This window comes from Gymnogyps californianus, chromosome 1, assembly GCF_018139145.2.
Source record: "Gymnogyps californianus isolate 813 chromosome 1, ASM1813914v2, whole genome shotgun sequence".
NCBI classification, from domain to species: Eukaryota; Metazoa; Chordata; class Aves; order Accipitriformes; family Cathartidae; genus Gymnogyps; species Gymnogyps californianus.
The window spans coordinates 130,693,860-130,721,607 of record NC_059471.1 but is presented as its reverse complement, the minus strand read 5'-3'; the positions used below and the strand labels follow the sequence as shown (position 1 = coordinate 130,721,607).

The window sequence follows — 27,748 nt, the reverse complement described above, 5'->3', positions numbered from 1 at the left end:
ATGTCGGCCGGGCCGCGCTGCCCGGTGTGCGCCGAGCCCTGGGTCTCGCCGCGGCTGTTGCCCTGCCTGCACTCGCTCTGCGCGCCCTGCCTGCGGCGGCTCGGGCCGCTGGGGGAGCCGGGCCGGGCCGCCGCCCGCAGCGTCCTCTGCCCGGTGTGCGACGCCGAGGTGGCGCTGCCGCCCGGCGGCGTCGGCCACCTCACCCCCGACTACCTGGCGCCGAGCCGCGGCGGGGCGGCGGTGGCGGCGGCACCGGGGTGCGACCTCTGCGCCGACGGGGCGGCCGCCAGGCGGTGCCTGACCTGCGGGGCCGACCTCTGCCTCTTCTGCTGCCAGGCCCACAGGTGAGGGGGCGGCGAGGCCCGGCCCGGGCGGGGCCACCTCCCCACGGGGTGCGCGGGGCGGCCTTCCCCTCTCGGGCTGCTGGAGGGCAGCGTGCAGGTGGGTGGGTGGATGGGTGGGTGCAACAGGCAGAGACCCACGCAGAGCTAGCCAAAGCGGTAAACCCACAGGTCTTCTAGTTTGTTCAATCCCTAGCGGGTTTTTATCCTCCCCGGGAGGATGCTCTGTACTCAGGTGGGGACCAGCAAGCTGCTAGCGGTAGGTCGGTCAGCCCTGTTCAGGTGCGGTCGTTAAGTCCAAAATCAGGCTGCCCTTTGCCCGTGGCGGTGTCCGCTTGCTGGCTTGCATCTGGGTTTAGCATCGCTGGGCAGGGAGACTGAGAGCGCTCCAACAGGCGTGGGTGTGGGCAGAGTACTAGCAGGGCAAGAGCCTGGTGTGTTGTGCTGTCCCGTTTTGGAGAAGGCAAGTCTCCCAAGAGAAAATGGGGAAGTTAAGCTGCTGGTCTGCCTCTCTGCACCTCCAGAAACGTTTACTGTATGTATGTGCGAAGGCACCCTTAGGTGAAGTGAAAGGAGGTAAGTGGAAGTCCTGACACTAGCCTGCCTACTGTGGTTGCTACGTCCTGATCATTGACCTGTGTGCTTGCCTGTTAACTGTTGTGTCCATGCATCTTGTGTGCATTTTCAGCATTTCTGTGAGGCTGGGAGCCTACAGCAATAACACTATTGCTTCGCAGTATACCTGATGTTGCAGAGTTTTGTTCTGTTAGAACACGGGAAAACTGACAAAGTGACAGCAGAAGAGAGCTGTGTACCTGGGAGAGGGTCATGTCAGTAAGGCAGGAAGAAGAGGTGACTGCAACAGAAGTAGGAGCTGAAGAGGAGGCGGCCACAGTGGCCAGTGAGCAGGGCAGAGGACAGGCAGCACCATGAAAGAAAAGTGATAGGAAGTGTGAATGGCCTTCTGAAGCAAGGAGGTGACAGGCAGGGTCAGAAAAACACCCAGTAACACTAGCCAGGGAAGCCTCTTAGCCTGGGTTAATCAGCTCAGCCTCTTCCCTCCACATTTGCTGCTCCTTTCCACTTGATTAACAAATTCTTTCCCCAGAAAGATCCGAGGCGTATTCCTCGCTGCCCTGCCCCTCTGCAGATACTGGTGCCTGTGGTAAGATGGCTTAGACTCTTAGTTACCTTTCCGCTCAGGGCTGTAATTTTCAGCATACCATTCTGATTAGCTAATGCCTCATACCCCGTACAAGCTGCTGCAGAGTGATAAACTGAGACCTTGAATAGCAGCCTGCTGCACTGACAAAAGTAACTGCAGAAGGTATAAAGCAGTAGAAAATTTGTCCCGAGGACCCACTTCCTACATTATTTAGTGATACCATTTTTTCACCCCACTAGCATCTGCATGAACTTCCACCTGATTTAGTTGATGGCAGAGCAGAACAAGGGCCAAGGAGAACCATTTTGAAATGATTTCCTGGTGTATAGGGAAGATTTCTAAGGATCTGAGTGCCACTGTTGTGCTCCTTGGAATAAGGGAGAGAGGTCTTAGGTTGAAGTTGGGGAAATGTGAATTTGAAGGGTGTTATGCAAATAACGCTCGAAGGCTTTGACAGTGTGCTGGACCCAAGGGAGATTAGTGGGAAGCAAAACAAGTACTGTAAGGGCCATGTCCTGCCCTGTGATGAGGTTGCTTTGTGTTGCCAGAGCAACTCTATAGAGCTTGGTCCTTGGAGTATTTCTTTGCTTATGGATTGGAGCTCCCATCGCAACTGCCAGAAGTCATTAGTGCAGGAGACAGGGAAGGAGAGAAGGCTTTTACATCCTGCTCAATAACTAGCCCCCAGTGTCCAAAATAGCATAAAATGGACATATTCTAGTGCTGCCCTGTGACATGGTGGATGTGTGGGTCATAACAGGTTCCTTGTGTCCCATCCTTGGTCTCCTCTGAGCAGGACCTAACCTGGCAGCCAGAAGGAAATGGAATTTGACTTTCGGAATATTAAATGTTTTACCACAGACTGTCTTCTGGCAGTGGCCTGAACTAGATTTTCCCTTAAGGGATATTAGAGCTCATTTGCCTCAGCAAATTTAAAGCTGGTGAAAATCACTGGGCTGATGGCTGAGGAGCCTGGCACCTCCCGATCCTATCCAGAACTGACTGACAGTGAGCGATTCTATTTTGAGACACCTCCTGCCAGCTCTCACTTTGCAGGGCTCACCACTCTCCTGCTGCCTTTGTCGCAGCAGGCTCTGGGGGTAATTGCAACTATCCTACTTCTGTCAGGCTCCATGAAGGGGCTGCTGGCAGTAGCAGCCTGGCAGCCCGTTCCCTGGTCTGTGTGTGGCCATGGTGGGGCACACGGTTCTTGTGTCTGAAAATAGTGCTGACTGCATGCAGGGAGCCTGAGAGCAGCCTCTAATGAGCTGCTTGCAGATGCTGTCCTCTTTTGTGTGGAGCTTTGTCCTCAGGAGACCACAAGTCCCTTTGTGCAGAGTGGATTTCAGTGGAGACGGGAGGGAGCGGTGCACACTGTGACTTGCAGTCTGTACAGACTGGCATTCGCAAGGGGTCTCGGATGTTTGCATTTCATATCCAACATGCATAAAGTGACATGTGGTTGCTCCCTTCTAGGAGACAGAAGAAGACGGCCTCTCATGCTGTGACGGAGCTGGAGAACACCAAGGATTGCAGCCAGGCTGGGAAGCCTCTCTTCTGCCCTTCCCATCCCACAGAGGAGCTAAGGCTGTTCTGTGAGCAGTGTGACCAGCCTGTGTGCCGGGATTGCGTTGTAGACAGGCACCGGCAGCACCCCTATGACTTCACTGGCAATGTCATCCACAGGCATGGGGACGCCCTGCGGGAGCTGCTGAAAAGCACCCAGCAGCACATGGGCACCGTAGAGGATGTGCTGGGCCAGATTAATGACATGGGCAGTGCCGTCCGCAGTCGTGCAGAGGCTGTGGCCACAGAGATCTGTCTGTTTGCCAGTGGGTATGTGAAAGCGATTGAAGAGCACCGGGACCGGCTGCTGAAGCAGCTGGAGGACTTGAAGGTGCAGAAGGAAAACCTGCTGCACTTGCAGAAGGCCCAGCTGCAGCAGCTGCTGCTGGACATGAGGACAGGCGTGGAGTTCACGGAGCACTTGCTGACGAGCGGCTCGGACCTGGAAATCCTCATCACCAAAGGGGTGGTGGCAAGCCGGCTGGCAAAGCTGAACAGCGTTGCTTACAACACCCACCCCAGCGTCGACGACAGGATCCAGTTCTCTCCCCAGGAGAGGGCAGGGCAGTGTTGCGGCTATGAAGTTTTTGGAGCCATTCTCAATAAAGTGGTTGATCCAGCGAGATGTACCCTGCACGGGGAAGGTAACGTGGTGCTGTACAACAGCTGAATGGCAATGCGCCACTCCCTGAAGTGACCTCTCCATTCTCTGTACCCATGTGGTGTGCAGCTTAAGGCACTGTTGGCTCCCTGCTGTCCGGACATTGACTAGGGACAGAAGTAGAGCCCTGCCAGAGGTTGCATTGCTTGCTGAGGGCCTATGGGAGCCATGCTGGGCAGGGAGCCAGATAGCTATCCCCATCCAGATGTACAGAGCATACTGGAGCTGTCCTCTGCAACATCACTGACCTCAGCATGAGGCTGAGGTGTGAGGAGAGCAACCCTTAGGCCAAAGACCACAGCTTACTCAGGGGATGGTAATGGCACCTGCAATGGCAGGACGTGATGATCTCTTGGTGGCCCCAGCTGTCCTGCAGCACGGGCCCAGGCAGATCCCCTCTGTGGCTGAGCGAGTAGGTTCATTCCCCTTACAGCTTCTGCTGAGATTGCCACGGGAATAACTGGCGTCTATGGTTTCATGGATGTTTGCTTACTAAGGACTTGGAGCAGGACCAGCAAACAGACAACGTTCAGACCAGCCCACAGAGCGCAGCCAGCTCTGGTCAGTAATGGCCTGCGCAGGGCAGATGAGAGACCCAGGGCTCGTTCGATCCCTTCCATGCCAAACTGCAAGTGCTGAGGTCTCTGGGGCTCCACACTGCACAGTGGGGCTGTTCCTCCTCCCTCCTGGTTGCATGGTGCACCTTGAGGCCTTCTGGGAAGACGTCAGCTGGGCTCAGAGGGGCAGGCAGGAAAACCACCCTGGCCCATACAGATCTCCGGGCTAAGCCTGCCCAACGTCTCTCAGCACCTATGGCTGTCCACTCTCTCCTGATCCCCAGTCATATATTTACTTTTCCCTGTGAGTGGAAGGAGCTGTACACCCCAGCAGGAAAGTCCTGGCTGTGCTCTGATGGGACTGCAACACTGCAAAATAGGTGGGAGGTGGCAGTCACGGCTGGTGTGAATCCTTTCTGGTCCTGTTTCTCTGCCTTGCAGATCTCCACAGTGCCCGTCAGAACCATCTGACTGGCTTTACCCTGCTCTGCAATGACACCATGGGGAGCGGATGGGGCGAGGAGGAGAGGCCGTGCGGGTCACCATCACTCACAAGGACAAGACGGACTGGTGGGTATTTCACCTGAGAACTCCCCGGTCACTGTGTTATCCTTTCTGCCTCCCTTACCCTGGCTCCTTCCTTGCTTGGGCAGGTGGGAGGACATGCTTCAGCATGTGGGTCAGAATCTGTAGGGGAAAAGGCACTACTCTTCTTCCCACCGGTATAGCAGTGCTTCCTACTGGTTGTATTTGGCTGTGTGGAGCTTGACAGTGTTGGCTCAGATTTGTATTGAGTCTTTGAGTGATTTGGGACTTCTTAAAGGATTCAACTCTCAGTGGGTGTTGGACATTGTCAGAGTGAGCCATTGCTCCTTCCTACCCCTACCAGCAGACACCCAGGGCTCCTGCTTTTGTTAACACCTAATCAGCATAAAACATCGCAACCCCAGAATGACTGTCCCAAGTCAGACAGGGTCTGTCAAGCCCAGGAGCCTCTGACAGTTGATGGAAGTGCCTAGTTCATGTTCTGGAGAAAGAATCTGTGTCAGGACTTTATTGTGCTTTCTTCTGTAGTTGTAAGCGTTGAGCATTTTAACATGTTTGGAGGTTTTCTAGCAAAAGCAGGGAAGACCGCACTTGAGCTTCTAAGTGTTTACACAATGAAAACGACCAACCAGAAAAAAATATTTTATAAATGTTTCCCCGCACACTTGTTACTATAAAGCAGCCAGGCACAAATGCAGAAGCAGTTGGGTGTCAGTTCTTAGGAAAAACATCTATTCTGTTTTATAGTACATACAATGTAGCTGGAGCAAGATGCTGGTGTAACTTGTTCCAGGATCCGCTGTAGGTGGGATGACCTGATGAAAAAAGGGACAGGATGCTAAAACTCCTCGCTATGGGGAAGTGTTGACATGGTGTACAGAAACAGTGCTGGCTGTGCAGATGCTTATCAGTAGAGCATTATTGTTCAAGAATATTGTTCCAATGTACCTTCTTTCCTTAGGTGCACGTACAACGTAGGAAGGTGTGCACATGAGGATTATGTGGATTTTGCTTGGTGGGGTAGAGGTCGCTGTGGCCACATTAACTCAATTCCTTGTTCTTGCGCATATGCAGTTGCTACATCCGTTGCTGAAAGCCGTCTGGCTTTGGGTTGAGGCACAGCAGCTACAGAAGAACGTGAAGTATCACCGCACAGTTCATGGCAGGAAATGATGTAGGCAGCGGTACTGATGTGAAATGGTGGGGGGTAGGGAATACAGCCTGCAAATCTGGAAGATTATAAACATTCATGTTGTGGGGTACAAGAGACTAATTAGTGGGGATTAGGAAGAACACCTTCCTCTATGCAGAGCTGCCTCATAGTTGTCTGTGGAAAGCTCTTTCCATCTTTCTGTGAAGCAGGCAATCAGTCCCCAAGTAACTAGCTGATGCTTTCTCTCTGGCACACTGTCCACCAGGGTTCCTTGTGAAACCCAATGAACTTCATTTTGGAAAGGGAGAGTTCACCAGCAGGGAGCTAGAGCTCCTCAGAGCACTGAAGAGAAGAGTGGGGGTCAATGCAGTTGGGACAGTGGTTGAAGTGACTCAGACCTGCCCCGGTTATGTCCTGTCTTCTTCATGGGCTCTTCTGGAGGTAACTGCTCTCTGAAGCTGTGACTTTACCCCATTTCTGAGGGCTCTTATCTAATGGGATAATCTGACCTGCAAGTGTGCTGTCTGTCATCTTCTGCTCTTTCAGTGCTCAGGGTTGCTACAAATCCTTGCAGTGCAGCTAGCTTTGTGTGACTTCCTTTGTATGGTTATTGCAGCTCCCAGCAGCAGGTGTGTGTGAAAGCTACTCAGTGCTTGAGCTTTGCTCATGCATCCTGTTAAGCTCACTTGAGACCCACAGCTGCTGAACAAGGCTGAGGATAAGGAGCTGACCAGAAATCTAGGCCAAACAGTGGTTCACATACAGAGCAATTTTCTGCCAGTCACTGACCTCTTGGACTTCTCTCTGTTCATAGTGCAGTCAAACCAACAGTGTGTGATAATGGTGATGGGACCTACCATATTTCCTACAGCCTTGAGGAGCCAGGCTTGTATGCTGTCTGCGTCTATGTGAAAGGGCAACATGTACAGGTAGCATTTCTTGTTTCTCTTGCACTGCTTCTTCTTTACCTGCTTTTCTTTTCTAAGTATTTGCTTTAAATCTTTCTAAGGATTACCTCTACCACTTAGCAGTTTAAGACTGGGCTTAGTGATCTGTGACTGACAGGATCAGCCAGTTGGTTTTTGAAAATGCAGACACAACATCTGATAGCATCCACTGCAGCAGCGTCTCTGCTTGCTTGTCCTCTGCAGGGCTCTCCATTCACTCTGATGGTGAAAAACAAGTTCCGCGAGCACCAAGGCGTGTTTCACTGCTGCACGTTCTGCTCAAGCGGAGGGCAGAAAGCTGCTCGCTGTGCCTGTGGGGGGACCATGCCAGGTGAGTGCTCAGCTTTCCCCATGCTGCTGGTGTCAGGAAGGTTTGCTGCATGTGGTCCTCCCTAGTGTAGATAGGTGTGAGTAGATACTCCAGCCCAACTCCTGCCTTGCACATGCACCAGGCCTGTGAGAACCCGTGTGTACATATCTTCTGGTAGGATGGGACTGCAGCAGTGAGAAATGCAGCAGGACATGCTAGGGATCTTTGCAGCACACCCCATAGACAGAGACCTGAGCCAGCCCTGCAGGAGATGGGGCAGGGCAGCTCTGCCTTTCAGCCCTTCTCAGTAAGGCTAAGCAGCACTGCGTCTATACTGTTCCTGTTCCAGTGCTGGCAGGTTGGGAGCTTCCGGGCTGTATCACACGGTGCCCAATGCTGTCCTATGGAGAAGCTTCACTCCTCATTTAGGATGAGAGTTCAACTCCCTTATTTGTTTAATCCCAACCAGCTTCCCTGTCCTTGACCTGCATGTGTCATTGTGTGGTTTGCATGTTTCAGTATAGAACCAGCCTCTTCCTTTTTCTGTGCTTCATCTGTATCCAGCTCTGGCCATAGCCACCAGTGGCTGGCACAGGGTTCTGCAGACCTGTGTCTTGCATTACTCAACAGGCAAGGGGACAGAAATCTTCAGCTTTCCCCAGCGACTGGAACAGGGAGGTTCCCCTCGGTTGTTCTCCTTTCTTTATGGAGCCCTGGCAATTTTGGCCTTGAATATGCTGTGCCCTCAGCGGCACATGCCTCCCCCTCTTAGAGAAGTCCTGGGGCTGAAGCACTCTCTGAAAGCCTCTGACACACTGAGATTTTCTGGCCCACTTTGTGTTGAGCTGATGGTGCCTCTTCTCTTGCAGGTGGGTACCAAGGCTGTGGCCATGGACACAAAGGTCACCCTGGCCGCCCCCACTGGTCGTGCTGTGGACAGGTGAAGGAGAGCTCAGAGTGTTTGGGTGGGCCACCCAGCGACACCTCACAGAGGAGTTTGCTCAGGACAGTGGCGCTCTGAGCAGCCAGGTGAGCCCCTGCGAACCCAGGGCACTGCTGCTGGCTGCTGCATGAGCACAAACCACGAGGATCCCCGCGATCACTGCATAGCCTTGCTGCCAGAAAACAACATTGTGATGGGTGTGAGCTGAGAAAGGGGGATGGGAGAAAATAAAATCATGCCTTATATTCCACCTGGGGGTGTGTATGCAAAGTTGTTTTCTGCCTGAATAGGAGCAAACTCTCGGAATTGTACCTCTGCCTACACTTTTGAGGACTTGAGGCCTGTGGGGTCAGGCTCTAAGGGGAAACTCAGTCTGAGCAGTTACCTCACAGGAGGGTCAAAATTTGTCTCATTCTGCAGGATCGACAGTCTCTGCTGTCCTTGAAGAGGCCAAAGCTGCTCGTTGGGGCACATTCCAAAGGGTTTGCGGTTGTGCCTTGGAAAGGCTTGGCAGCCTGAATACGGCTTCTGCCTCCCTGTTAGATATGCGGCTGGATTCCAGCCTTGGATGTGTGCTTATAGCACAGTTACACTCCTGGGAGCTGCTGTTGTGTTTGAAACTCTTAGATTTTCTCCAAGTAAGCTGTAGTCTCATTACACCCTCCCTGCAAAGTAGGAGCAAGGCAGGTTAGTAATATAGCTGAAGGAAATCCAAGGAAAACCCATGGCGCTGATGGGAGCCGGAATTACAATGTCATTCACCCAGTCTATATGCTCTCCATGGAGATAGTGTGGGACATAGCGCTGCTGGGGGTGATGCAGGAGGCACGAGAGCACCCAGCTCACCAAGGGAAGATTTGGGGACAGTTTGAGCATTGGTAGGAGCCATAGGCACAAGTTCGCAGGTGTCTGTCCTGAACGGGGGCAACTAGGCAAGAGCAGCAGAAGGAGATGGAATACAGCAAAACTCCTGGATTTGGCTTGTGCAGTCTTGGCAAGGCTCTGTTTTTAGAAGGAGATCTTGTCCCATTTTCCATAGGGGAGGGGGGATGTGTCGGCTGGGCTTGTACGTGTGCTGCCAACCCATAGTTGGGGAAATGGCATCTGTGATGAGGAGGAAGAGGCACTTTCCTGGAAGGGCAACTGCTAACCTGCCGGTTGCTGCCTGCCACTTGCCTGGGTGAAGCAGACACCCTGGATACCTTCCTTTACAAAACACATTCGTGTCATTGAGACTGGGAACGCTACTGCCCTGGGGGTAACCTTGCAAGTAGGTGTGTGTTGCTAGGGGCTCCTGATACTGCCTGGGGAGCTGGGGACAAAGGTCTGACTGTTGGTCACTTGGGGAGAGGAATGCTGCTCCAGTGTCAACAGTAAGGACTGGTTCTTGCTTTCTGGCTGGTGATAGCTGGCTTGTAAATAGTAGAAACCTGTGTTGTCTGTTTGCTTGCTCAGACCTAGAAGACTCTCATTTGTTGTTTGTTCCTCTTACAAAGCCAGTTTTGGAACCTCTTCTTCCCAGAAAAGGAGATAGACAGATATCCTTATGCAAATGCTGTTTATAGCTTTCCATTAATCATCCAGAAAGGGCTGTCAAACAAATGGGGGAAGTTTAGGCAGTTTAAATCTCCAAGTTAGGCAATTTAAGTCTCCAAGTTGCTGACTCTGAAATTTCAAAGTGAAAGTTTAATTTGAGTTAACCTTTAATGGAACAAACAGTAACTCATTCTTGTCCTTGCTATATGCAGAGTCAGTGCTCAGTACAGAATGTGATGTAAAATGAAATGCCTCATTTTCTCTATCTTTCTGTCTCTTGTCGTCCTCCCCCCCCCCATGTGCGTTGTTTTTTCTCAGAGCTTCCATGCTGTATTGCAGAGGGAACACATAAGGACGGCATTACCTTCTAGGCACATAATTTCTGTCTAAAAACATCTTAGTCCTCTCAGACAGAGGAATGTGTTTTCTCTTTGTGTTAAGTATCCCTTACACACCCTGTTGCTGACATTTTCCAAGAAGCTGTTTGTGAGAATTATGCCAGTGAACATATAAACCCTTCAGGGAACTGCAATCAGCTTGGGCTGAGCTCTACATTTGACATGGGGAGAGCAGTTTTCGGACAGCGTGGGGTAATAATCCTGCCAGGGTCAGGCCCTTGTATTGCTTTTTCTTTTTGTTAGACTTGAAGGCTCAGTCAGCCTCAGGGATTATAAAGTATTGACCGGCTACCACTCTGTGTGTGGGCAAAGAAGGCTGTGCATGAAGATAGCTTGAAGAATCATGTGCAGAAAAGACATTTAATGACCATAGTCACTTTGTGGGGGTTAGGTGCGAGTGTCCTCCCATTATTTGCGAGCAGACTTTGCCATCAGTGTTCATTACTCAGAATGCTTTGCCAAATGAATATATCCTACTGATCTGCTGGAGTCTCACATTGGACCCCAACAGCCATTCCCAGGAATGGCTTCCAGTGCTCTGTTGGTAAACAGCGTTGGGCAGGTGGTGGATTAGGAGCTGTAGTTAGTCTGCTGGGCTACATGATGTTATTTCTGACCAGTTGGTCCTCGAGATAACAAAGATATTTTCAAGACAGACATACATGCAGTGCTGACAGAACTGCACTGGTAAATATTGATATTTTTCCCAGGACAAAAGCTCTTGCTGATAAAATTGCCTGTCTCCAAAGTCTGGAAAAAAAAAAGGGGGGGGGGGGGAGTGTGAACATGAGGAGGGGCTTTGGAAGGCAAGAGAAGGAGGACTCAGTCCCTAGATAGGGAAAACAGAGTGTAGCTGGAAGGAAAAACACAGCAAGAACAAGAGACTGTGGAAGACCTGGAAGGGGCCCTGCAGCCTGGAAGACCCCACGCAGGGTGCCTCTAGAGTCAGGTATCGTGCTAGGGTATCTCTCCCTTCTCAGAGGAGGCAAACCACACTGGTGACACAGCTGTGCTTGTAGCTCTGTGCATGAGTGTCTAGTTTGTCCCCAGAAGATCGCAGGAGCAGTGCAGAAGCTGGCTCAGCAGGTCTTGGCCTTCCCACGGCAGGAGGCGATTCACAAGGGTGCACTGACCATTTGGAGTGCCATGTCAAGACAGATCCTGGCAGTGGCTCACAGGCAGTGTAAAGGACTTTGTCTATTATTTCCAGCCATGGGTGGCTCACCACCTCACTGTTTTGAGAGATGAGGGCTTGTTTTGAGCGCTGCTGCTTCCAGCTTCCCTTCAAGGGCAGGTGAAGCCGAGGACAGGTAGAGCTGATATGGCAGTGCCAGGCTCTCCTCCTTCCTGACCACTAGTGTTCCCACTTCCGGTGCTTCTCAAGAACCTGTTGACATCATTGTTACAGATGTGGGATCACAAGGCTGGAAAGATGTCCAACATTTTTGGCCAAATCCCAAGGATAGCTTTCATCTTTTTCAGCCTGCTGGCTGCCTTCACCTCTCTTGAGCGCTCTGTCAAACTTGGCTGCTTGTCAGCTTGCCACAACTCCATCTTCTCCTGGTTCGCCTCCTTCACTGATAGCTCCTCCAGCATTCCAGTGACATTGGAATAAGGTGTGAACTTCCCGTAAGTAAGGGAGCTCTTCTGACAGAATTATTATTTGTGAAGAAAGAAACAAGTTGTATCATGAAGAACAGAGCGACTGCAGTCTGGCTTTTGTGCCCATGCCTCCCCCAGACCACTGAACATCTTTTGCGCCCCGACCCACCTTCAGTCCTTCCTGCTCCCACTGTTCCCTCATACAGGCAAGAGGCAGCACGTACTGTGGCCAGCTGTAGGGCACCGGCTGGTGGGCCCAGCAAAACTGGTAACGCTTTGTGCCTGCTGTCACCTTCCCCTCAGTGAAGACAGCTGATGTGTCTCTTCCCCAGGTGCTCACTAGCTTTCACAGGCCATGTGGGACCAGATCCTGCTGTCACATTTGGTTGGATTTTGCTAATAGATTCAAAAGTGGTAAGAGCTGGGCAGACTGTGTGGTCACAGATCCTTGATTTCTTTGGGAAGTATCCTGAATACCTCTTGTTTTTTTGCAGTATAAACGTACGGAGAGGAGTAGGCTCCAGCATGAGAGCTGCTCAGAAATTAATGTGGTGTTGCCCTGGTGAATGGGACTTGCCGTGGTCCTACTGGGGCTGCCTGTGACTGAGAGACAGACCTGTTTTTCCAACATGGAAGTAACCCGATCGTTGACTGTGTGGTGAGGTGTGCTCTGGCTATGACCCAGAGTGAATTGGTGATGAAAGGGGACATCTCGTTTGTGCGCTGCACCAAAGGCAGCCGTAAATCACGTGTCACTGAGGGCAACAGGATATTTCTTAATGTGCATTTTCCACCAGGCCACTATGGCCTAGAGCTATTCTTAGCTTCTAGTAATGCTCTGCTAAATTACGAGAGGTTTAGTAATCAGTGGAATACTACAAAATAAGTCAGAATTCTTCTTTTCAGATTAAAAAGGGCTATTCCATGCTAAAGCAGAGGGGAAGCGAAAACCATATAAAGTCTGCTTAATAAGTTTAAACCATTGCAACAACCAAAGAGTGACAGTGATTCTCAGGTGAAAGATTTCCATTCCCCGGTTTCATTCAGAGGCCAGAGGATGAAGGACATGCCTTCAGTAACAGCCAAGATTGGAGCGTTAGCAGTAGGTCCTGTTTCACACCTCTGCCATAGACCTTGCATAGGGCATTCAGGTAGCTCCTCTACCTGGGGAGCGATTAGCTTTGCAGCTGAGCACTCACATGAATGGCTGAGTAAACCCAATGCCTAGTCACTCTTGAAAGCAGAAGGTCCCACCCTGGCTTCTCTGTCCTTGCCGCAGGCCATACTGTCCTGCCCTACCAGTAGCATCACTAGGTGTGACACTCCTATGACCACATGGGGAGCCAATTCAACTCCCTAACCTGACAGGAAACCATTTGCTTTCTAATTTTACTTTGTTTCCTAACAGGTGACTGCGCTTAGTGGAGATTCAGATCTGTGCTCTCATCAGTGCAAGGTGGTGGGACATGGGAGGAGGTTCAACACAAGTTGTGACATATAACTTCATCCTGGCATGAGGAGGCTGGAAGTGGTGAGTCCTGGGTGCTAAATGCCTTGGAATAGTTTGCTGACTTTGGTGCCTGTACAAGAGCCACAGCCCCTTCCAGCCCCCTCTCTGCTGTCTAGAAGTGTTATGTGTCGTGCACAATATCTGGCTGTGTTCGTCCCTTGCAGAGGTGAACAGGCTCTTTTGGAGTTGAACTGTAGTCCAAAAGACTAAGCACACACTTCTGAAATCTCGCACATGCACAGTTAGAAGGCTACCGTGCCCCTCAGGGCATCGTAAGCCCTCCTGAACCCTACTCAGCCTTTGCAGCTAGTTTGGTCATCACTGACCAGTATTAATTGGTCTTGATTTTAACCTCTGGTTGTTGCAGAGAAAGTAATGTGGTTTTTGTTAGGTGCTGGACTGTTCCCAGTTCCTCTCAGCATCATCAGCTCTGCATGGGAAAGCTGTTCACTCTCACTAACCATCCAAACTTGCTGGAGATGGCTATGAACTGTCAAAAATTCCCCTTTTCCCATCCTCCCTGGAACACAGTCCAGACGTAGATGAAAGGACACACAGGTTCCTCTTTGGGAAACTGAACACCATGGTGCAAGCTGCCTTCCTTTTTCTGCTGTTTTGCAATCTCTCTGCCCTTCTCAACCTCTTATGCCCAAAAGCTACTCATCCTGCTCCCAGCCTTGAGTGAGACCAAGCACAGAGGGAAAGGCTTGCAGGGTCTGTGCCAGTTTCTTTCCTTTACATGCTCTGATGTCCACCATAATGGCAGATCTGAGAGCAGCGGGAGCTGGCCTCAGGGAGGAGAAGTAGTTTGGTCTGGAGGAGTTCAGTGGAAAAAAAACAGCAGTCAGAAAAGAGGCCACTGCTGAACCTGTGTGGCGCTGATGGCACTGCTGAGCCTGGAGGACCCTCAGCACAGCACAGAGAAGCAGGGGAAGATGCACATTGCGAATGGGGCCAGGAAGGGGACCTGCAGGTGAGACCTCTCTGCCCAGTGCCAACAACATGACTGGAGATTTTAGCAAGGAGACCTGAGCTGGTCCTGGATATAATGCAACCCATCAGTGATGGGTAAGCTGTGGATCTACAGGGGAGACTGCTGCACTCTGACTCCAGGATGAGCTGGCTGCCAAACCATGAGCTGTGTTATTCTTTGTTTTAGATCAGACGTGTTTCTTTAATGCATGGTGTAGAAGGTCTGTCCTGTTGCCCCAGTGACTAACCAGGCCTCCCTGCTTTTGACTGTGCTGGTGGGGGGAGCTGAGATGCTCACTGCTTCCTCATTCCTGAGAGTTCACTGCATGGGCTTACCACTCCTTAGCTGAGTTCAGTTATTTAAGCAGGACAGCCCAGGAGAATATATCATGCAAAGGACCGGGCTGTGCTGAACAGTGTGGGACCTTCGGGCACCTGGTGTTTGGCTTGTCTTCGTAGGTGCCGTGACCATGGCATCCCAAGGCCAGGTCATTTTCTGGAGGTATGGTATTATCTGCATCTGCTTTGGGAGAGGGGAGGGAGGGAATTGCATTTTCCAGACTCCTCGGCTGTATCGCCCTGCTGTCAGGAGCTATCAGGACAGCAGTTCTTTGCAGCTTGACTCTGTACTGCACTCACCCAAGCTACTTAAATACCGGTGCAGCTTCTTTTATACAATCAGTAAGGCCATGTAGCTGTCAGACACCCATGTGCAGGTCATTGACTGTAGCCAGGATGGAGATGCGTGTCCTAGAAACTGTGCATGGCTAGAATACGCTACCTCAGGTTTGAATGCTGTGGTAGGTTGGGGTATCAATGGCTTGAGGAAGGCTCCCCGTTCCTTCTGCTGGCTCTCAGAGATTTGCTTGTTTCCATCACATCAGCACGCTGTGGGGAGAAAGGCAGAAGCTGTCCTACAGCAAGTTTCCTTGCTGTGTGGGTCAGAGTAAGAGCTGGGAAGACATGCAAGCTGGTTTGTGCCTCTTGTTTCAATGAGCCTGTTTCCTTTGGAGCTATTGACCAAGTCCTGGTGAACTACAGTCAGAAAAAGAAGTGTATTGGGTTTGCATGGCAAGGTTTTGGTAGTGGGGGGCTACAGGGGTGGCTTCTGTGAGAAGCTGCTAGAAGCTTCCCCTGTGTCCAATAAAGTTAATGCCAGCGGGTTCCAAGACGGACCCGCCGCTGGCCAAGGCCGAGCCCATCAGCAACAGTGGTAGCGCCTCTGTGATAACATATTTAAGAAAGGGAAAAGAAGTTACAGGGCAGTAGCAGTTGCAGAGGGAGAGAGGGGTGAGAAGATGTGAGAGGAACAACTCCGCAGACACCAAGGTCAGTGAAGAAGGAGGGGGAGGAGGTGCTCCAGGCGCCGGAGCAGAGATTCCCCTGCAGCCTGTGGTGAAGACCACGGTGAGGCAGGCTGTCCCCCTGCAGCCCATGGAGGTCCATGTTGAAGCAGATGATATCCACCTGCGGCCCGTGGAGGACCCCACACCGGAGCAGCAGGATGCCCAAAGGAGGCTGTGACCCCGTGGGAAGCCCGCGCTGGAGCAGGCTCCTGGCAGGACCTGTGGCCCCGTGGAGAGAGCAGCCCATGCTGAAGCAGGTTTGCTGGCAGGACTTGTGACCCCGCGGGGGACCCATGCTGGAGCAGTCTGTTCCTGAAGGACTGCACCCCATGGAAGGGACCCATGCTGGAGCAGTTCGTGAAGAACGGCAGCCCGTGGGAAGGACTCACGTTGGAGAAGTTCATGGAGGACTGTCTCCCATGGGAGGGACCCCACACTGGAGCAGGGGAAGAGTGTGAGGAGTCCTCCCCCTGAGGAGGAAGGAGCAGCAGAAACAACATGTGATGAACTGACCTGAACCCCCCTTTCCCGTCCCCCTGCGCCGCTCGGTGGGGGAGGAGGTAGCGAAAATCGGGAGTAAAGTTAAGCCTGGGAAGAAGGGAGGGGTGGGGGGAAAGTGTTTTAAGATTTGGTTTTATTTCTCGTTATCCTGCTCCGTTTTGACTAGTAATAAATTAAATTAATTTTTCCCCAAGTCGAGTCTGTTTTGCCCGTGAAGGTAATTGGTGAGTGATCTCCCTGTCCTTATCTCGACCCACGAGCCTTTCGTTTTATTTTCTCTCCCCTGTCCAGTTGAGGAGGGGGAGTGATAGAGCGGCTTTGGTGGGCCAGGGTCAACCCACCACAAGAAGTATCGTGGGGAAGGCCGTAAAAATATCTACCTCATATCCTTATCTCCTGATTAGTTGAAAATAACCCCCACCAGATGGGTAAAGCGGCAAACTTGCTTCAGCCTCCGAAGAACGTGGACCGAGCTTGTATCTAAACCTGACTGCTTCAACAGAGCCACCAACAAGCTGCGTCTGTTCATCCCAGGTGTGGGCTTTTCCAGGCTGGATGGAGGCAGAGGCTCCAGTGAGGCGTGCGAGACATCCCTGCTTGCCTTTACTCTGTCAAAAAGGTTTCAGCTCTTATGACTATCCATCTCACCTGAGCTGAACAGCAGTGGGGAGAAGGACAGTATACACGTGAACAGAAGAGACCTCTCACACGTGAGCCGTGCTCCAGCTTTCTCACATGGAGCATCAAGGAAGAACTAAATAGTAATATTATTGGCACCTTTTCACTGACGAAAGTGAGATCACTAGTAGATATAATGTAACACTGTCTAAATATTCACTGGGCATCGTATTCCTCATGCGTCTGGAATGCATGTAATAACCAGCTCTGTTATTCTCAAGAGGCAGCCCAGCTGGCTTTTGTCAGGGAAATGCAATAACTGATGGGTGTGAAAAAATGTACGCCTACCCCTTGCTGCTCTGAGAACCGTCCTCCAGCTCTGCCAGTGCCTCTGCCTGCCCGGGCTGGCTGCGCGCAGCCAGATGGCAGCAGGTTACTGGAAGCAGCAGGCTTCTTCAAGGACATTGGCCTCCAGGCTAATCTTGAAATGCAGAAATAGCCCAGAGAGAGGGGTGAATTTTCCAGGAAGCTTCAGAGGAGCAGTGGGAGTTTTCTATTGATTTCAGGAAAAAACGAAACAAAATTAAAAAAAACACTGAAAAAATAAAATTGAAGTGCTGAGAAAAGTTGAGGTCTGCAATCATTAACTGCTCATTAGAACGGAAAACCCTTCCTTTCGGGTTACCCCTGCCATGCTATTTCTTTTCCACAGTAAGCTTTGATATAAGGAGGAAGGCAGGGGACCTTCAATCTCTTAATCTTCCAGGTTTTTTGATCCTCACACCTCTAAGCCCATTCCCAAGGGAAAGCTTACTCTGAGCAAAGCTAGAGATCAGGAGGGTTAAGCCTCTGCCGCCTGTCACAGTGGGGCTGTGAGCCTGTCTCTGTGCCTGGGCTGTGCTTGGCAGCATTCAGGCGGGGAATGAATGAATTTCATGCCAAATTCCTTTTGGCTGATCAGGAACGGGACCATGGAAAAGAGGGTAGGATGCACAGAGCGGCATCCCACAGGCTGCTGAAGTGGTGCTGGGAACCGAGGGTGGTGTCAGGGCTCTGACTTGTGCAGCCCCAGCCGTCTGCATCAGTCTGTTTCCATGCCTCTGAAACACTGGAAGTGTGAGGGGTGCTGACGCACAGAAAATTGCTTCTCGCTTGAACTGCTGGACGGGACCGTTGCGAAACACAGCTACCATCAGCATGCGGCCAGGTTGCCAGCTTCCTCTTGTTCACCCTGCGCTCCAGATCTACTCAATATGCACGGGAGGCTCACAGGCAAATATTTTTAAGGCCCTTGTGATTCTTGGATCTTGCAGCTTCTGCGGAGGAAACTCCAAAGGGCCTGACTTCCCCTTGTCCCTGGCAAGGGGTGTTGAAGTGGGCAGTGGCATCCGTGTACCCTACGTTGCCATCCCCCCGTAACAAATGAGCGGCTTTTTCAGTCAGCCTTGCTGCTGCCTTGAACCAGAGGTGGGAAGCACCTCTCTGGATGCAAAGCTAGCAAGGCTTTGCAGCTACGGGGGCAGGTGGCACGAGCAGGGGACAAAAGCATTGGTGCTGGCCTGTTTGTGCTGGTTTGTGTTTGTCTGTGAGCGAGCTGAGGACAGTTTTGCCCAGCAGAGTGCTAGGGCAGAGGTGGTATGCAGGCCAGAGGGTCCTTTTGAGGACTGAAGGCAAGTGTGGTGGCACCCGAAGCATTTGGGGACTGCACAGGAGCCATACCCCCTCTGGCATTTACCGATGAAATACCCTGTAACCTGCAAGCAGCATCCCTTGGCTCCCAGCAATTTCTTCCCTGCCCACTCTTGGGAAGGAGGATTTTAATCTAGAGGGGTGAAGAGTCACAGCTGCTGTGTGACAGCACTGCACGGTTGCCGCTTGCTCCGTGCTTCCCCGGTGTGAGAGATGAGGCTGGTCATGGCAACTTTGGCTGAGTTTATAGCAACTATCTTGCTCAGGGATCAGCTCCATAGAAATCGGTGGAGCTCCTCAAGGAGGTAGATGTTATTCATCATACACAGAGGCTTGGTATCTGCCCCGGAATAGGAAAACACAGGGTTGTCCCACGGTGAGCCTGGCCAAGACGCCGCGTGACTCGGGGTTGAGTCCCGTCGGACATGACAAGTCTTTGCTGGGAGCTGTCACGCTGTGGGATCCACATGAGCCAACAAACGAAGTCCCCATCCCAGAGGCCCCCAGGGGAGGCCACTTTCCTCCCTGATACAGTCAGGTGTGACTGCAGCTGCAGGGCACTGGGAGAGGGCAGGTGGAGAACTGCTGTCCACCCTGGTTGTGAGTCAAAGCTGGTGAGAACGGGGAGGAAGCCAAACATGTGACACCTCCCAGCTCTGAGGGCATCTAGGCAGGGAGGGCTTGATACCGGTGTGAATATGTATATGGACTCGTATGAACCTTTATATGGACTTATTGCATACTTGTGGTGAAATACACGGTTCTGATCCCTTCTCCTGAGCATGCTGGCATATGCAGACAGGGCTTCCTCAAACAACTTTCCACTGGCTTTAAGGATGAGGATGTAAGGGAGACAGCGGGAGGGCAAGCAAGCCTTCTGCAACACCTCCTCTCCTCTCCATGCCCTCTTTCAACCCATCTTCCCTTTCTCCCTTCCCTGCTGCTCCCTGCAGGAGGGGCTTGCTCACATGGGGCGACTCCCTAGAGCTCCGTATCAGCCCTGTGATCGTGGCATCTGCGGTGATTGAGGCGCGATTGTGCAAGTAGCTGATGCAGGCACACATTAACGGTGGGAGGAGTTTGCGGTTGTACAGACGCCGATGGGCTCTCATGCGGGAGGCTGCCCGATGTGTTGGGAAAGAGTGTGCTGCAAGCTGGCGAACGCTGCTGAAGCTGAGCAGCTATTTTTGTGTGGGCGGGAGGGCCGTGACATCTCACAGCCTGGTCCTGCCTGGGGATGAGATGGGAAGCAACAGCTCAAGAATTTCTGTGTACAACGGGGCAAAACAAGCCCTGGGCTGGCAGCCCTGGACGCTGGTGCAGAGTGGCCACTGTTGGTGCCCATGCCTCCCGCAGCGCCGCTCCCTCCAGCACCCTGCTGGGCTTGGGAATGGGGTAAAGTCCCCTGTGAGGACCTCCTGCAGCTCTCTGGGCTTCTCCTCTGACAATCCTGAGCAGGGCTGAGCCCAGCATGCCTGTGAGACTGTTGGGCATGAGCACGTGAGCTGCTTGCCCCAGGATGTACCTGTGGGTTTTTGTGGGGAGCTGCTTCAGGGCTTGCTGTGGTGAGGAGCTGAGGCCACTGCCACAGCCCCCCAGTCCACATGAAAATGTGCCCAGGACCATGTGTGACAGCTCCACCAGCTGCGGTGGGAGCCAGCACCTGGCCATGCTTATGGGTCTGTCCAAGTCGGGGCTGTGCCGGAGACGGGTTGCACTCGGCAAGGCTTGAGCCGTGCTGCTCTGTGCCATGCTGCCTGTCACCTCCTCTGCTGGGGCTGCTCTGCCTGTGTGGCTTGGCAAGTGGTCCTCTCCTCCTCAGTCTCTCATTCAACAGCCCCTTATCCATCTGCGCATGGAGCATCCCAAATCTGATGCCAGCTGATACCAGCTCACAAACCTGGCCCTGTTTCCAGCCCCCTCCTGCCCGCTCCCTGGCTTGTACTGGGTGTCTCTTGGGGTCAGGGGCCTGTCTCAGTGCTCTGCTCACCTCCCTGGGCAACTGGTCCCTCGCAAGTGCCAGCAGGGACTGCCCAGCTCACTTATGCACTGAGGGATGCAGAGAGGAGTATCCTCCACTGGGACCCGTTGCCTCCTCCCAAAGGCAAAGCCTGGGTCTCCTCTCCTCCCGCCACATGGTCCCCCACCTTTGATGACAAGTGCTCACGTGAATGTTCATCACTCCTGTGGTCATGTGCTTCACCAGTCCACCTTGCTCTAGGTCTGCAGCTTACCGCCTTGACCTCCTTCCTGCCGGTGGCTCTGCAGACGTGCACCGTAGGCATAGGGTGTGAAGAAGGTGGGCTGTGTGGTAATGTTGTCCTTTCTTTTTTCCCCAAATAGCATGACTACGGTCATTATCATCCTGAGTGTGGTGATTGCTCTGATCATCGGGTTTGGTGTCTCAGGTACGTGACTGCTCAGATTTCTTGCTGCTACCAGTGGGGCGATGAACTTCAGCCCTGCCTCTACCTCCGTGTCTCCATCCCATGCATGGGCTGAGGTGTGATCTTGTGTGGAAGTGCCACCTACGACCCTTTAATGAAGGCTCATTTTATAAACGTTATGTACCAGATGGCTGAAATAAGACTGCACAGGCAACTTCAGTTCTGGCCTTTCTCAAAAAGGTATCACTCCATGGCATTAAACCACAAGGAGCTGTGCTCTCCTTGGAGACTGTGAGCTCTTGTAGGTTTTAAATAATGCAGAGAGTTACACACACACACGTGCTCAGGGCGGGTTAGAAGACACCAGCACTTGGCACTCAGAGCTGAGTGAGGAAATCTGTGTCGGCTCTTAATTTCTGTGAAAACTTGTCAGTGGGCCGGCCCTAGGCTGCAGCGGCGGCTGTGCACATGGGAGCCCTGGCGCTGTGGGGCAGCTCCGTTTTGCCCTGGGAAGTGAGTTCCTGACTTATGCTTTCACACCAGAAATTAAGGACTTTTTTTGATTGTTTTTTTAAATTTATATCATCTGGTGTGTTAGCAACTGAAATGTTCAACTCTACCTGTTGCTCCATGGGAAGCCAGCTGAGGCAAGGGGTCGATAAGTGTAGCGCAGCCTGTGCTGCTGGAGGTGCAGTGCTGTGTTAGCTGAAATTTCCTTGGGCTTGGAGCCCCAAACCTACACATACAGAAAGTCCTGCACATACCGTGCTCCTTCTCCCAGATGGAGGAGACGATGGTATTTATTGAGAAGTCAGACAGCATCTGCCAGGATGGGGCACATTCCCCTGCTCCCTCAGAGACGATAAAAATGTCTTGCTTTGGTGTTGGCCAAAACGCAGCCTCCTCGGGGCGTGCTGAGTGAGGTTGCATAGGGAAGGGCTGCACGGGAAAGAGGACCCAGCTCTGGGAAGGAGTTAATTCTCAAGCTTGCTGGTTAGGATTTGACTTGAGAAGCGATCTGTGTCCCCAGGGAAGGGAAATGCTGACTTTTCTTAAACGAAAGAAAAAGGTTGGGATTCCAGTAAGAGTGAAAGAGTAGCCTCTTATTTCTCTGCCAGCATTATGCCTTGCAATCACATTTATATTGCATAAAGGGAGGTCCTGACTAAGAAAAGACACAAAAATCACGTTCTTCTGGTGGCTGCAAAGAGAAAAATCCCTGATAGATATAAGTAAGCAAGAAAACACCATGTGAATTCTTCTCAAACAAATAAGAGGAGCTACTTTTTGAAGCATGCTGCCTGTTAAAGAAATGCTACTGTGCTTTATCTTGGTATATAAGCCATGGGAGTTGACCTGTGCTAGCAGCACTGGTAGCTGCTACTGGTGTCCTTGCGGTGTGCTGGTGCCCATCCAGCCTCGGGGTTGGTGCATGACAGCCGCAGGGTGGTCTGGCCTTTCTCTGCGCATACCGCCTCGCCTTTCTCATGCCGCCGTGCTTTCCCCTTGCAGGAAAACGCTCCATCAGTGTGACGGCGCTGACGTCTCCTGGGAACATCGGCCAGCGCGGCATCCTGGGCTGCACTTTTGAGCCCGACATCCAGATGGGCAGCATAGTGATCCGGTGGGCCAAGGCGGGAGTAGCCGGGCTGGTTCACGAGTTTAAAGGTGGGAAGGACCACCTGCAAGAGCAAGACACGTCGTTTCAGGGCCGCACGGCGGTGTTCGCGGACCAGGTGATCGGCGGCAACGCTTCCCTGGAGCTGAGGGATGTGCAGCTCTCCGATGCCGGCACGTACTGGTGCTCCGTCACCACAGCCAGAGGGAGTGGGGCGGCAGTGCTGCAGTACAGGACGGGAGGTGAGGGGTATGAGGAAGAAAATCCTGCTGCAAAACGCAGGCTAAGGCAGCTCGGTCGGACCTACCCGTGGTTACGCCAATGCTAGAGGCTGTGCGAGCGGCGCCCACTCCTCCAGCTGCCAACATCAAGCCCTGCACCCCTGAGTAGGACTGGGGTATTTTTGGCTTTTCCAGAGGTGTTTATGGCCTTACCCACATCCTCGTTCCAGAAAAGATGATTATTTTAATGCACTCAGTTGTCTTTTTTCTTCTATTTACCACATGTAGTCTACCAGCTACTTAACTGACTACAGAGAGCCCCTAAGAATGGGAGTAGCTAACTGATCTTATAAAAAGATCTAGATCTTATACCTGTTAAAGATAAAATGATAGCTTTTTCTCTCTAGAATTAAGATATATCTCCAGCCAGGAGAAGTGCTGCATGGTAAAAATTGTAGCCTATTCAATATCTTTTTTCTGTTTTTCTAAAGTATTCAGTTTTTTAAAATGACTATCAAAGCACCAAACTGCCCATATCATAGTTATTTGAAGTATTACGTATTTGCTAGAGTTAATTGTTATGAGTCAACCTCAAAACATGCACAGGCACAGACAAATTTTCACTTGTGGGTGCTTAATTCTTCTGAACCCTCTGGGCTTGGCCATCGTGTTCACCGCTGGCACAAAGCAACACGCTCCCGCTGAACTCAGCAGTGTTTCACCCATTTCTGTCACCTCTGGGTCTTTCTAATGGAACTGTGGTGAGTTACACCGAATATATGATATGGATAACATGAGTCTGCACAGGTAGGTAGTCTTAGTGTTTCTCCAGTTGGCTTTTGCTGGCATCCCTGAAGTCCCAGCACATCCCTTGATCCCTTGAGCCCAACAGCTCGAGTTGGGAGAGGAAAAACTGTCAGACCTCTCCAAGTCAAGGAAATGCAGTTTTAGGATGGGTGACCACTTTTGTGGTGAGGCCAGATGTACTGGCAGCACAGGGAGGTTCCTGTGTGCTTCAGGCCAGTCATGGCAGGACAGTAATAGCAGCAGAGCTCTTGAATAAGACAGGCTGTTTTTCTGCAGGTCCAGTCTCCTCCTTTGGCCCAGCAGAGCCAAAGCACCAGGAGGTGGGCACCAGCTTCTGGGCAGAATCTTGTGACAGATGTCTTGGAGATACAGTCACTTCCCCATGTCACTCACAGGGAGCCCGTCCTGGGACAGAAAGGCAATACGAGAGCTGGTGTTGCAGGAATGTCTGGCCAGTGTCATTTCACAGTCTCTCATTTCTTACTGAAAGCGTGTTTTCTGCCCTGTTGCTATGTGAAGCGCCTCCCCAAACAGTGAAAAAAAAGCTGCTGGGCTCACAGGCTCCTTATCTTGCAATGGCAAGGATGGAAGAACTGCTTGGGACTACAGTGGGTAACAGCAAGGCCAGAGGGCTTTGGCTCGTGTCTGAGGCGTGCTTAAGTCCCACGGCGACTTGGTCTCCTACCCCTCCTTGAAACTTTATGAATCTGCCTGCTTTTGTGTTGCTTGATTTGATGTTTAAAGTAATCCACACGGAAAAGGCATTAGAGAGAACACATGAAATGCTGCATTAGGTTTTATTTCCGTTGAAATCGGTGAACTCTGCTCTCCTAAAAAGCTCATTTCTCTTCACATATGTGCATGTGGGAAATACGATGAATATACAGAGACCAAGGCTAACAAAGTTTTATTATTTGAGATGTCTTGGCTTTAAAACACAGCTGAGTTTGCAATAGGCTTTAAATGTCTCATTTAATCCAGGGATGTTGGCATAAATCCTACAGATCAGGCCACACCTTAGTCTGCCCTCAGCCTCAGCAGGTGCAGATGGAGCTTCCCTTGGCTGCAGCCCGATTTAGCGTCAGAGTCATATCATGAAGCCGTAGGTGTTGGTCAGGCTCCCTTCTCAGTCAGCGGAGAGGGTGAGTCATCTTCACCTTCCCCCAGCCTCTGATAACAGCAATCATTTTTGGCATGCCTCTCCCTGCCGAGAATAGCAGGTGCCTCTTTTCAGCCACTCGCCTTCAGCAGAGGTGAGCGGAGCTGTGCCGGCTGCAGTTCCGGGGAAGCCAGATGTTTGGCAGACATGGGCAGTCTCAGGCTGGCCAGGTCCTCAGCCCAGTCTCCTCTGGGAGCCTGGACATCCAGGAGCTCTTGGGAAAGGCTTAGGTTATAAGCCCAGGACCCAACTCGTAACTGTTAAGCAGAATCACTTAAAGACACTAAAGCTGTGCCATGACCTCAGCAGATCTTGTCAAACTGGACTGCCTTGTCCTAGGAGTCTTTAGATCCTCTGTAGTCATCCCCCCGTAGCCCAACCTGTACGGACCTCTGTCTGAGCCTCTGTGTTTGGTTTGACTACCCGTGGTGCTGCAATGCTAAGCAGCAAGTACCCTAGAAATACCTGCGACTGACCGGCAGATGCAGTTGGGTGTTTCATGCCCAGTTCCTAGACATTTGCCTTTTTCTGACTCTTTCCCCCTTTTTCCTTCCCAAAGCCTTCAGCACCCCCAAGGTCCACGTGGAGAACAGCAGCAGCGGGGACACGTTGCAGTGCGAAGCACCGCGCTGGTTCCCTCGACCCGCCGTGCACTGGACAGCCTACAGCGATGCTGGGGAGTACCTACCTCACGCTGCCAACACCAGCTACGAGCTGAATGCTGAAAATATCACTCTGAAAGTGGTTTCCTTTCTGCACATTACTGCTAATGCCACCTACACCTGCGTGATTGAGAACAACATTGCAAAGGCTACAGGCAACATCAAAGTGACAGGTAGAGTTTAACACCACCCAGAGACCACAGGCGTGTGGGAGAAGAGAGTTTAAACAGTGCACCTGTGTGCGTCGGGGGGTTCCTGCAGCACCACCTCCCCTGTGTCAGTGAGCGGTTTCAGCAAGGAAGGGACTGAAATCCATGGTTAATCCAAGCTTCTCTCTCTGTCCCTCGGATGAAGGAAAGGGTCTGTGTTTGGTCCTGCTATTTCAGATGTTTTTCATGGTAACGATTGCTACCTTGGTACGGGGACAGAACTGCCAGGGAATGGGAAGGAAGGAAGGACACACTTCAAAAGAATGTATTCCTTTGAATGCTAACCAAAAGCAAACCAACCAACCAAAACCACCAACTTTTGATGCTTTCTTTGGCCAGTTCAGCTTAGACCCCTTTTGTGTACCGAACCAGCAGGCCCTTCTAGCTGTTACTAATGACAATCTCTCTGACTCCAGCCCACCCGCTTTATTTAAAAGGCCACCTTATTCACAGGAAAGCAAACTTTCCAAAAAGCCTGGATATCTTCCCCTGTTCTACATGAGAAGGGTCATAACTCTTCTACAGCGAGGACTTCCTAGCAGTGGGTCTCCAGCACAAGAGGCAGGGTCTATCTTTATCAATATTCAGAAAAATGAGGAGGAATAAATATACACACTTGTTTTGCCTTCTCTGCTGTGTTCCCCATTCTGGAAGCCTCTCACTATTCTTCTGCTACAGATTTCAGCATTACAAGGGGGACCAACTTGCAGCTGGTGAACCTGAATGCGGAGTCAGTGTCCTCCTCCCTTCTAGCCTGTCACTGGATGCTTCTGCTTCCCCTGTATCTGCTGTCGATATAAAGCCTCTATAAAACAATCAGAAACACTGCTGGACCAGGAGGTAAGCTTGGAAAGGGAAACTCATGAGCATATATGCTGAGTATACATAGACCCTCTTGCTGAGTTTGGTTACAGCAGCAGACGCATCTCAAGCCTGCCAGAATGGGAGGACACGTCTTTCCCCTGTGCCCATCCTTTCCCCATCTCCAGCTTTAGGTGGGATGCATGGCTTGTCCCTCCCACAGGCTCCCTGATGGCTTCTCCCATCATTTTCTGCAACCTTAGAGATTCTTCTCTTATGCCATCAACTGTCAGCTCTTACTTGTCCCCTCATTCTCTTTTCCTTCCCTCCTCAACCTTCTCTCTGACCCGAAAGACAGATGTCTCACTGCTCTGCGCACCCTCTGAACCTTGGCTACAGTTCATGGCTGCAAGGCAGTGTGGACTTTTTCCTCTCCCTCCTCATGAGGCCTGCTGCAGTACAAGCCTTGCTTGCACCCACTTTACTCAGACAACTCCACTGCACAGTGCAGTATCTTCAGTAAACAGTACCTACTACGGACACCTTGAACAGGGCTAGAGGGAGCTGCCAGCCTGAGCAATCCCACCTAGACCTGGAATAAGGAGGGCTGTAGACAGTCAAAGCACAGGACAACCGCCTTTAGTATTCATCAGCTTTGGCTTTGGGTGGTAGGCTCTAGAGGTATACTGGTGACGAAGTGGAGAGCTACAGAAAATCAGCTAAAAGGAACTCCTCTGTCTTTCCACGCAGAACAGTTACTACAGCTACCCTGACGGCAGGACACGCTTCACGCTTTCCTCCCTCTTGGGCTGAGAACTTTAAGAGCTCCTCCCAGTTCCAGAGCACACAGTAGCACAAACTTGAAGCCAGCTGATTTCTCTCTTGTATTCCTATTTCTTACCCATGCCAACAACAGGATACTTTGTTGGCTTCAGAAAAGAGAGTGAGGAATGAGATAAAGGGGAGTTGCATAAATAAAGGAAAAACTCTGATCAAGGAACAAGATGTGTTCTCTTGTCTGAAGTTTCCCATTGCCCAGAACTCTGATCATGGGCAGAAGCTCAGAGACAAACAGGAAAAGGGTTTCCTGCAATAAATCTGAGAACTGGTCCTTCAAACTCAGAGTACTAAAAGCAAGCAAATCTTAATTCCCCCCAAACAGATTTGATTCGTCTGTCTCATGTCTTGTGATTCTCTGAATGTACTAATAAAACTGTAAATGAGAGCCAGTTAATCTATTCAGTCTTCTCAGAAGACTATAATCAAAATTGCCTTCTGAAAGAGATGTGAATGGCAAAACACCGATGGATTAGAAAATAGCCAACAGGCTTGGAATAAGCGTTAGGTCTTCAACCTGGCAAAGGCAAACAGCCTGTATGACGACTGATGATTGCATTTGTAAAGTGAAATAAAAGAGGAACAGGTGAGTAGTAAGTGTGGCAGCAGACAGAAGAATAACATACATAATGAGGAGGAAAAGAGGGAGACTAGTAAGATACTACTGGGAAGTTCAAATTCAGAAG

The 27,748-nt window shown here is 51.4% G+C and overlaps 2 protein-coding genes across 5 annotated transcripts; both read left to right on the top strand.

The window, feature by feature from the left end:
* TRIM45 (tripartite motif containing 45) lies at nucleotides 1–8,322 on the top strand. Its single transcript, XM_050894178.1, is given in 7 exon segments — nucleotides 1–344; nucleotides 2,983–3,716; nucleotides 4,732–4,788; nucleotides 4,791–4,860; nucleotides 6,804–6,918; nucleotides 7,141–7,267; nucleotides 8,116–8,322. Coding segments are annotated over 7 exon segments (1,599 nt in total). The 3' UTR covers nucleotides 8,268–8,322.
* On the top strand, nucleotides 8,212–27,748 carry VTCN1 (V-set domain containing T cell activation inhibitor 1). 4 transcript variants are annotated; one of them, XM_050911347.1, is made up of 6 exons: nucleotides 14,678–14,709; nucleotides 20,705–20,769; nucleotides 22,261–22,608; nucleotides 25,113–25,388; nucleotides 26,079–26,264; nucleotides 26,976–27,748. In XM_050911347.1, exons 1-5 carry the CDS (start codon nucleotides 14,678–14,680, stop codon nucleotides 26,222–26,224), a joined length of 867 nt encoding a protein of 288 aa, XP_050767304.1. In that variant the 3' UTR covers nucleotides 26,225–26,264; nucleotides 26,976–27,748. The 4 variants fall into 4 exon arrangements, with proteins under 4 accessions (XP_050767323.1, XP_050767313.1, XP_050767304.1 ...); XM_050911338.1 differs by having other exon boundaries at nucleotides 26,079–27,748; XM_050911366.1 differs by lacking the exons at nucleotides 14,678–14,709; nucleotides 26,079–26,264; nucleotides 26,976–27,748 and adding an exon at nucleotides 8,212–8,275 and having other exon boundaries at nucleotides 25,113–25,552.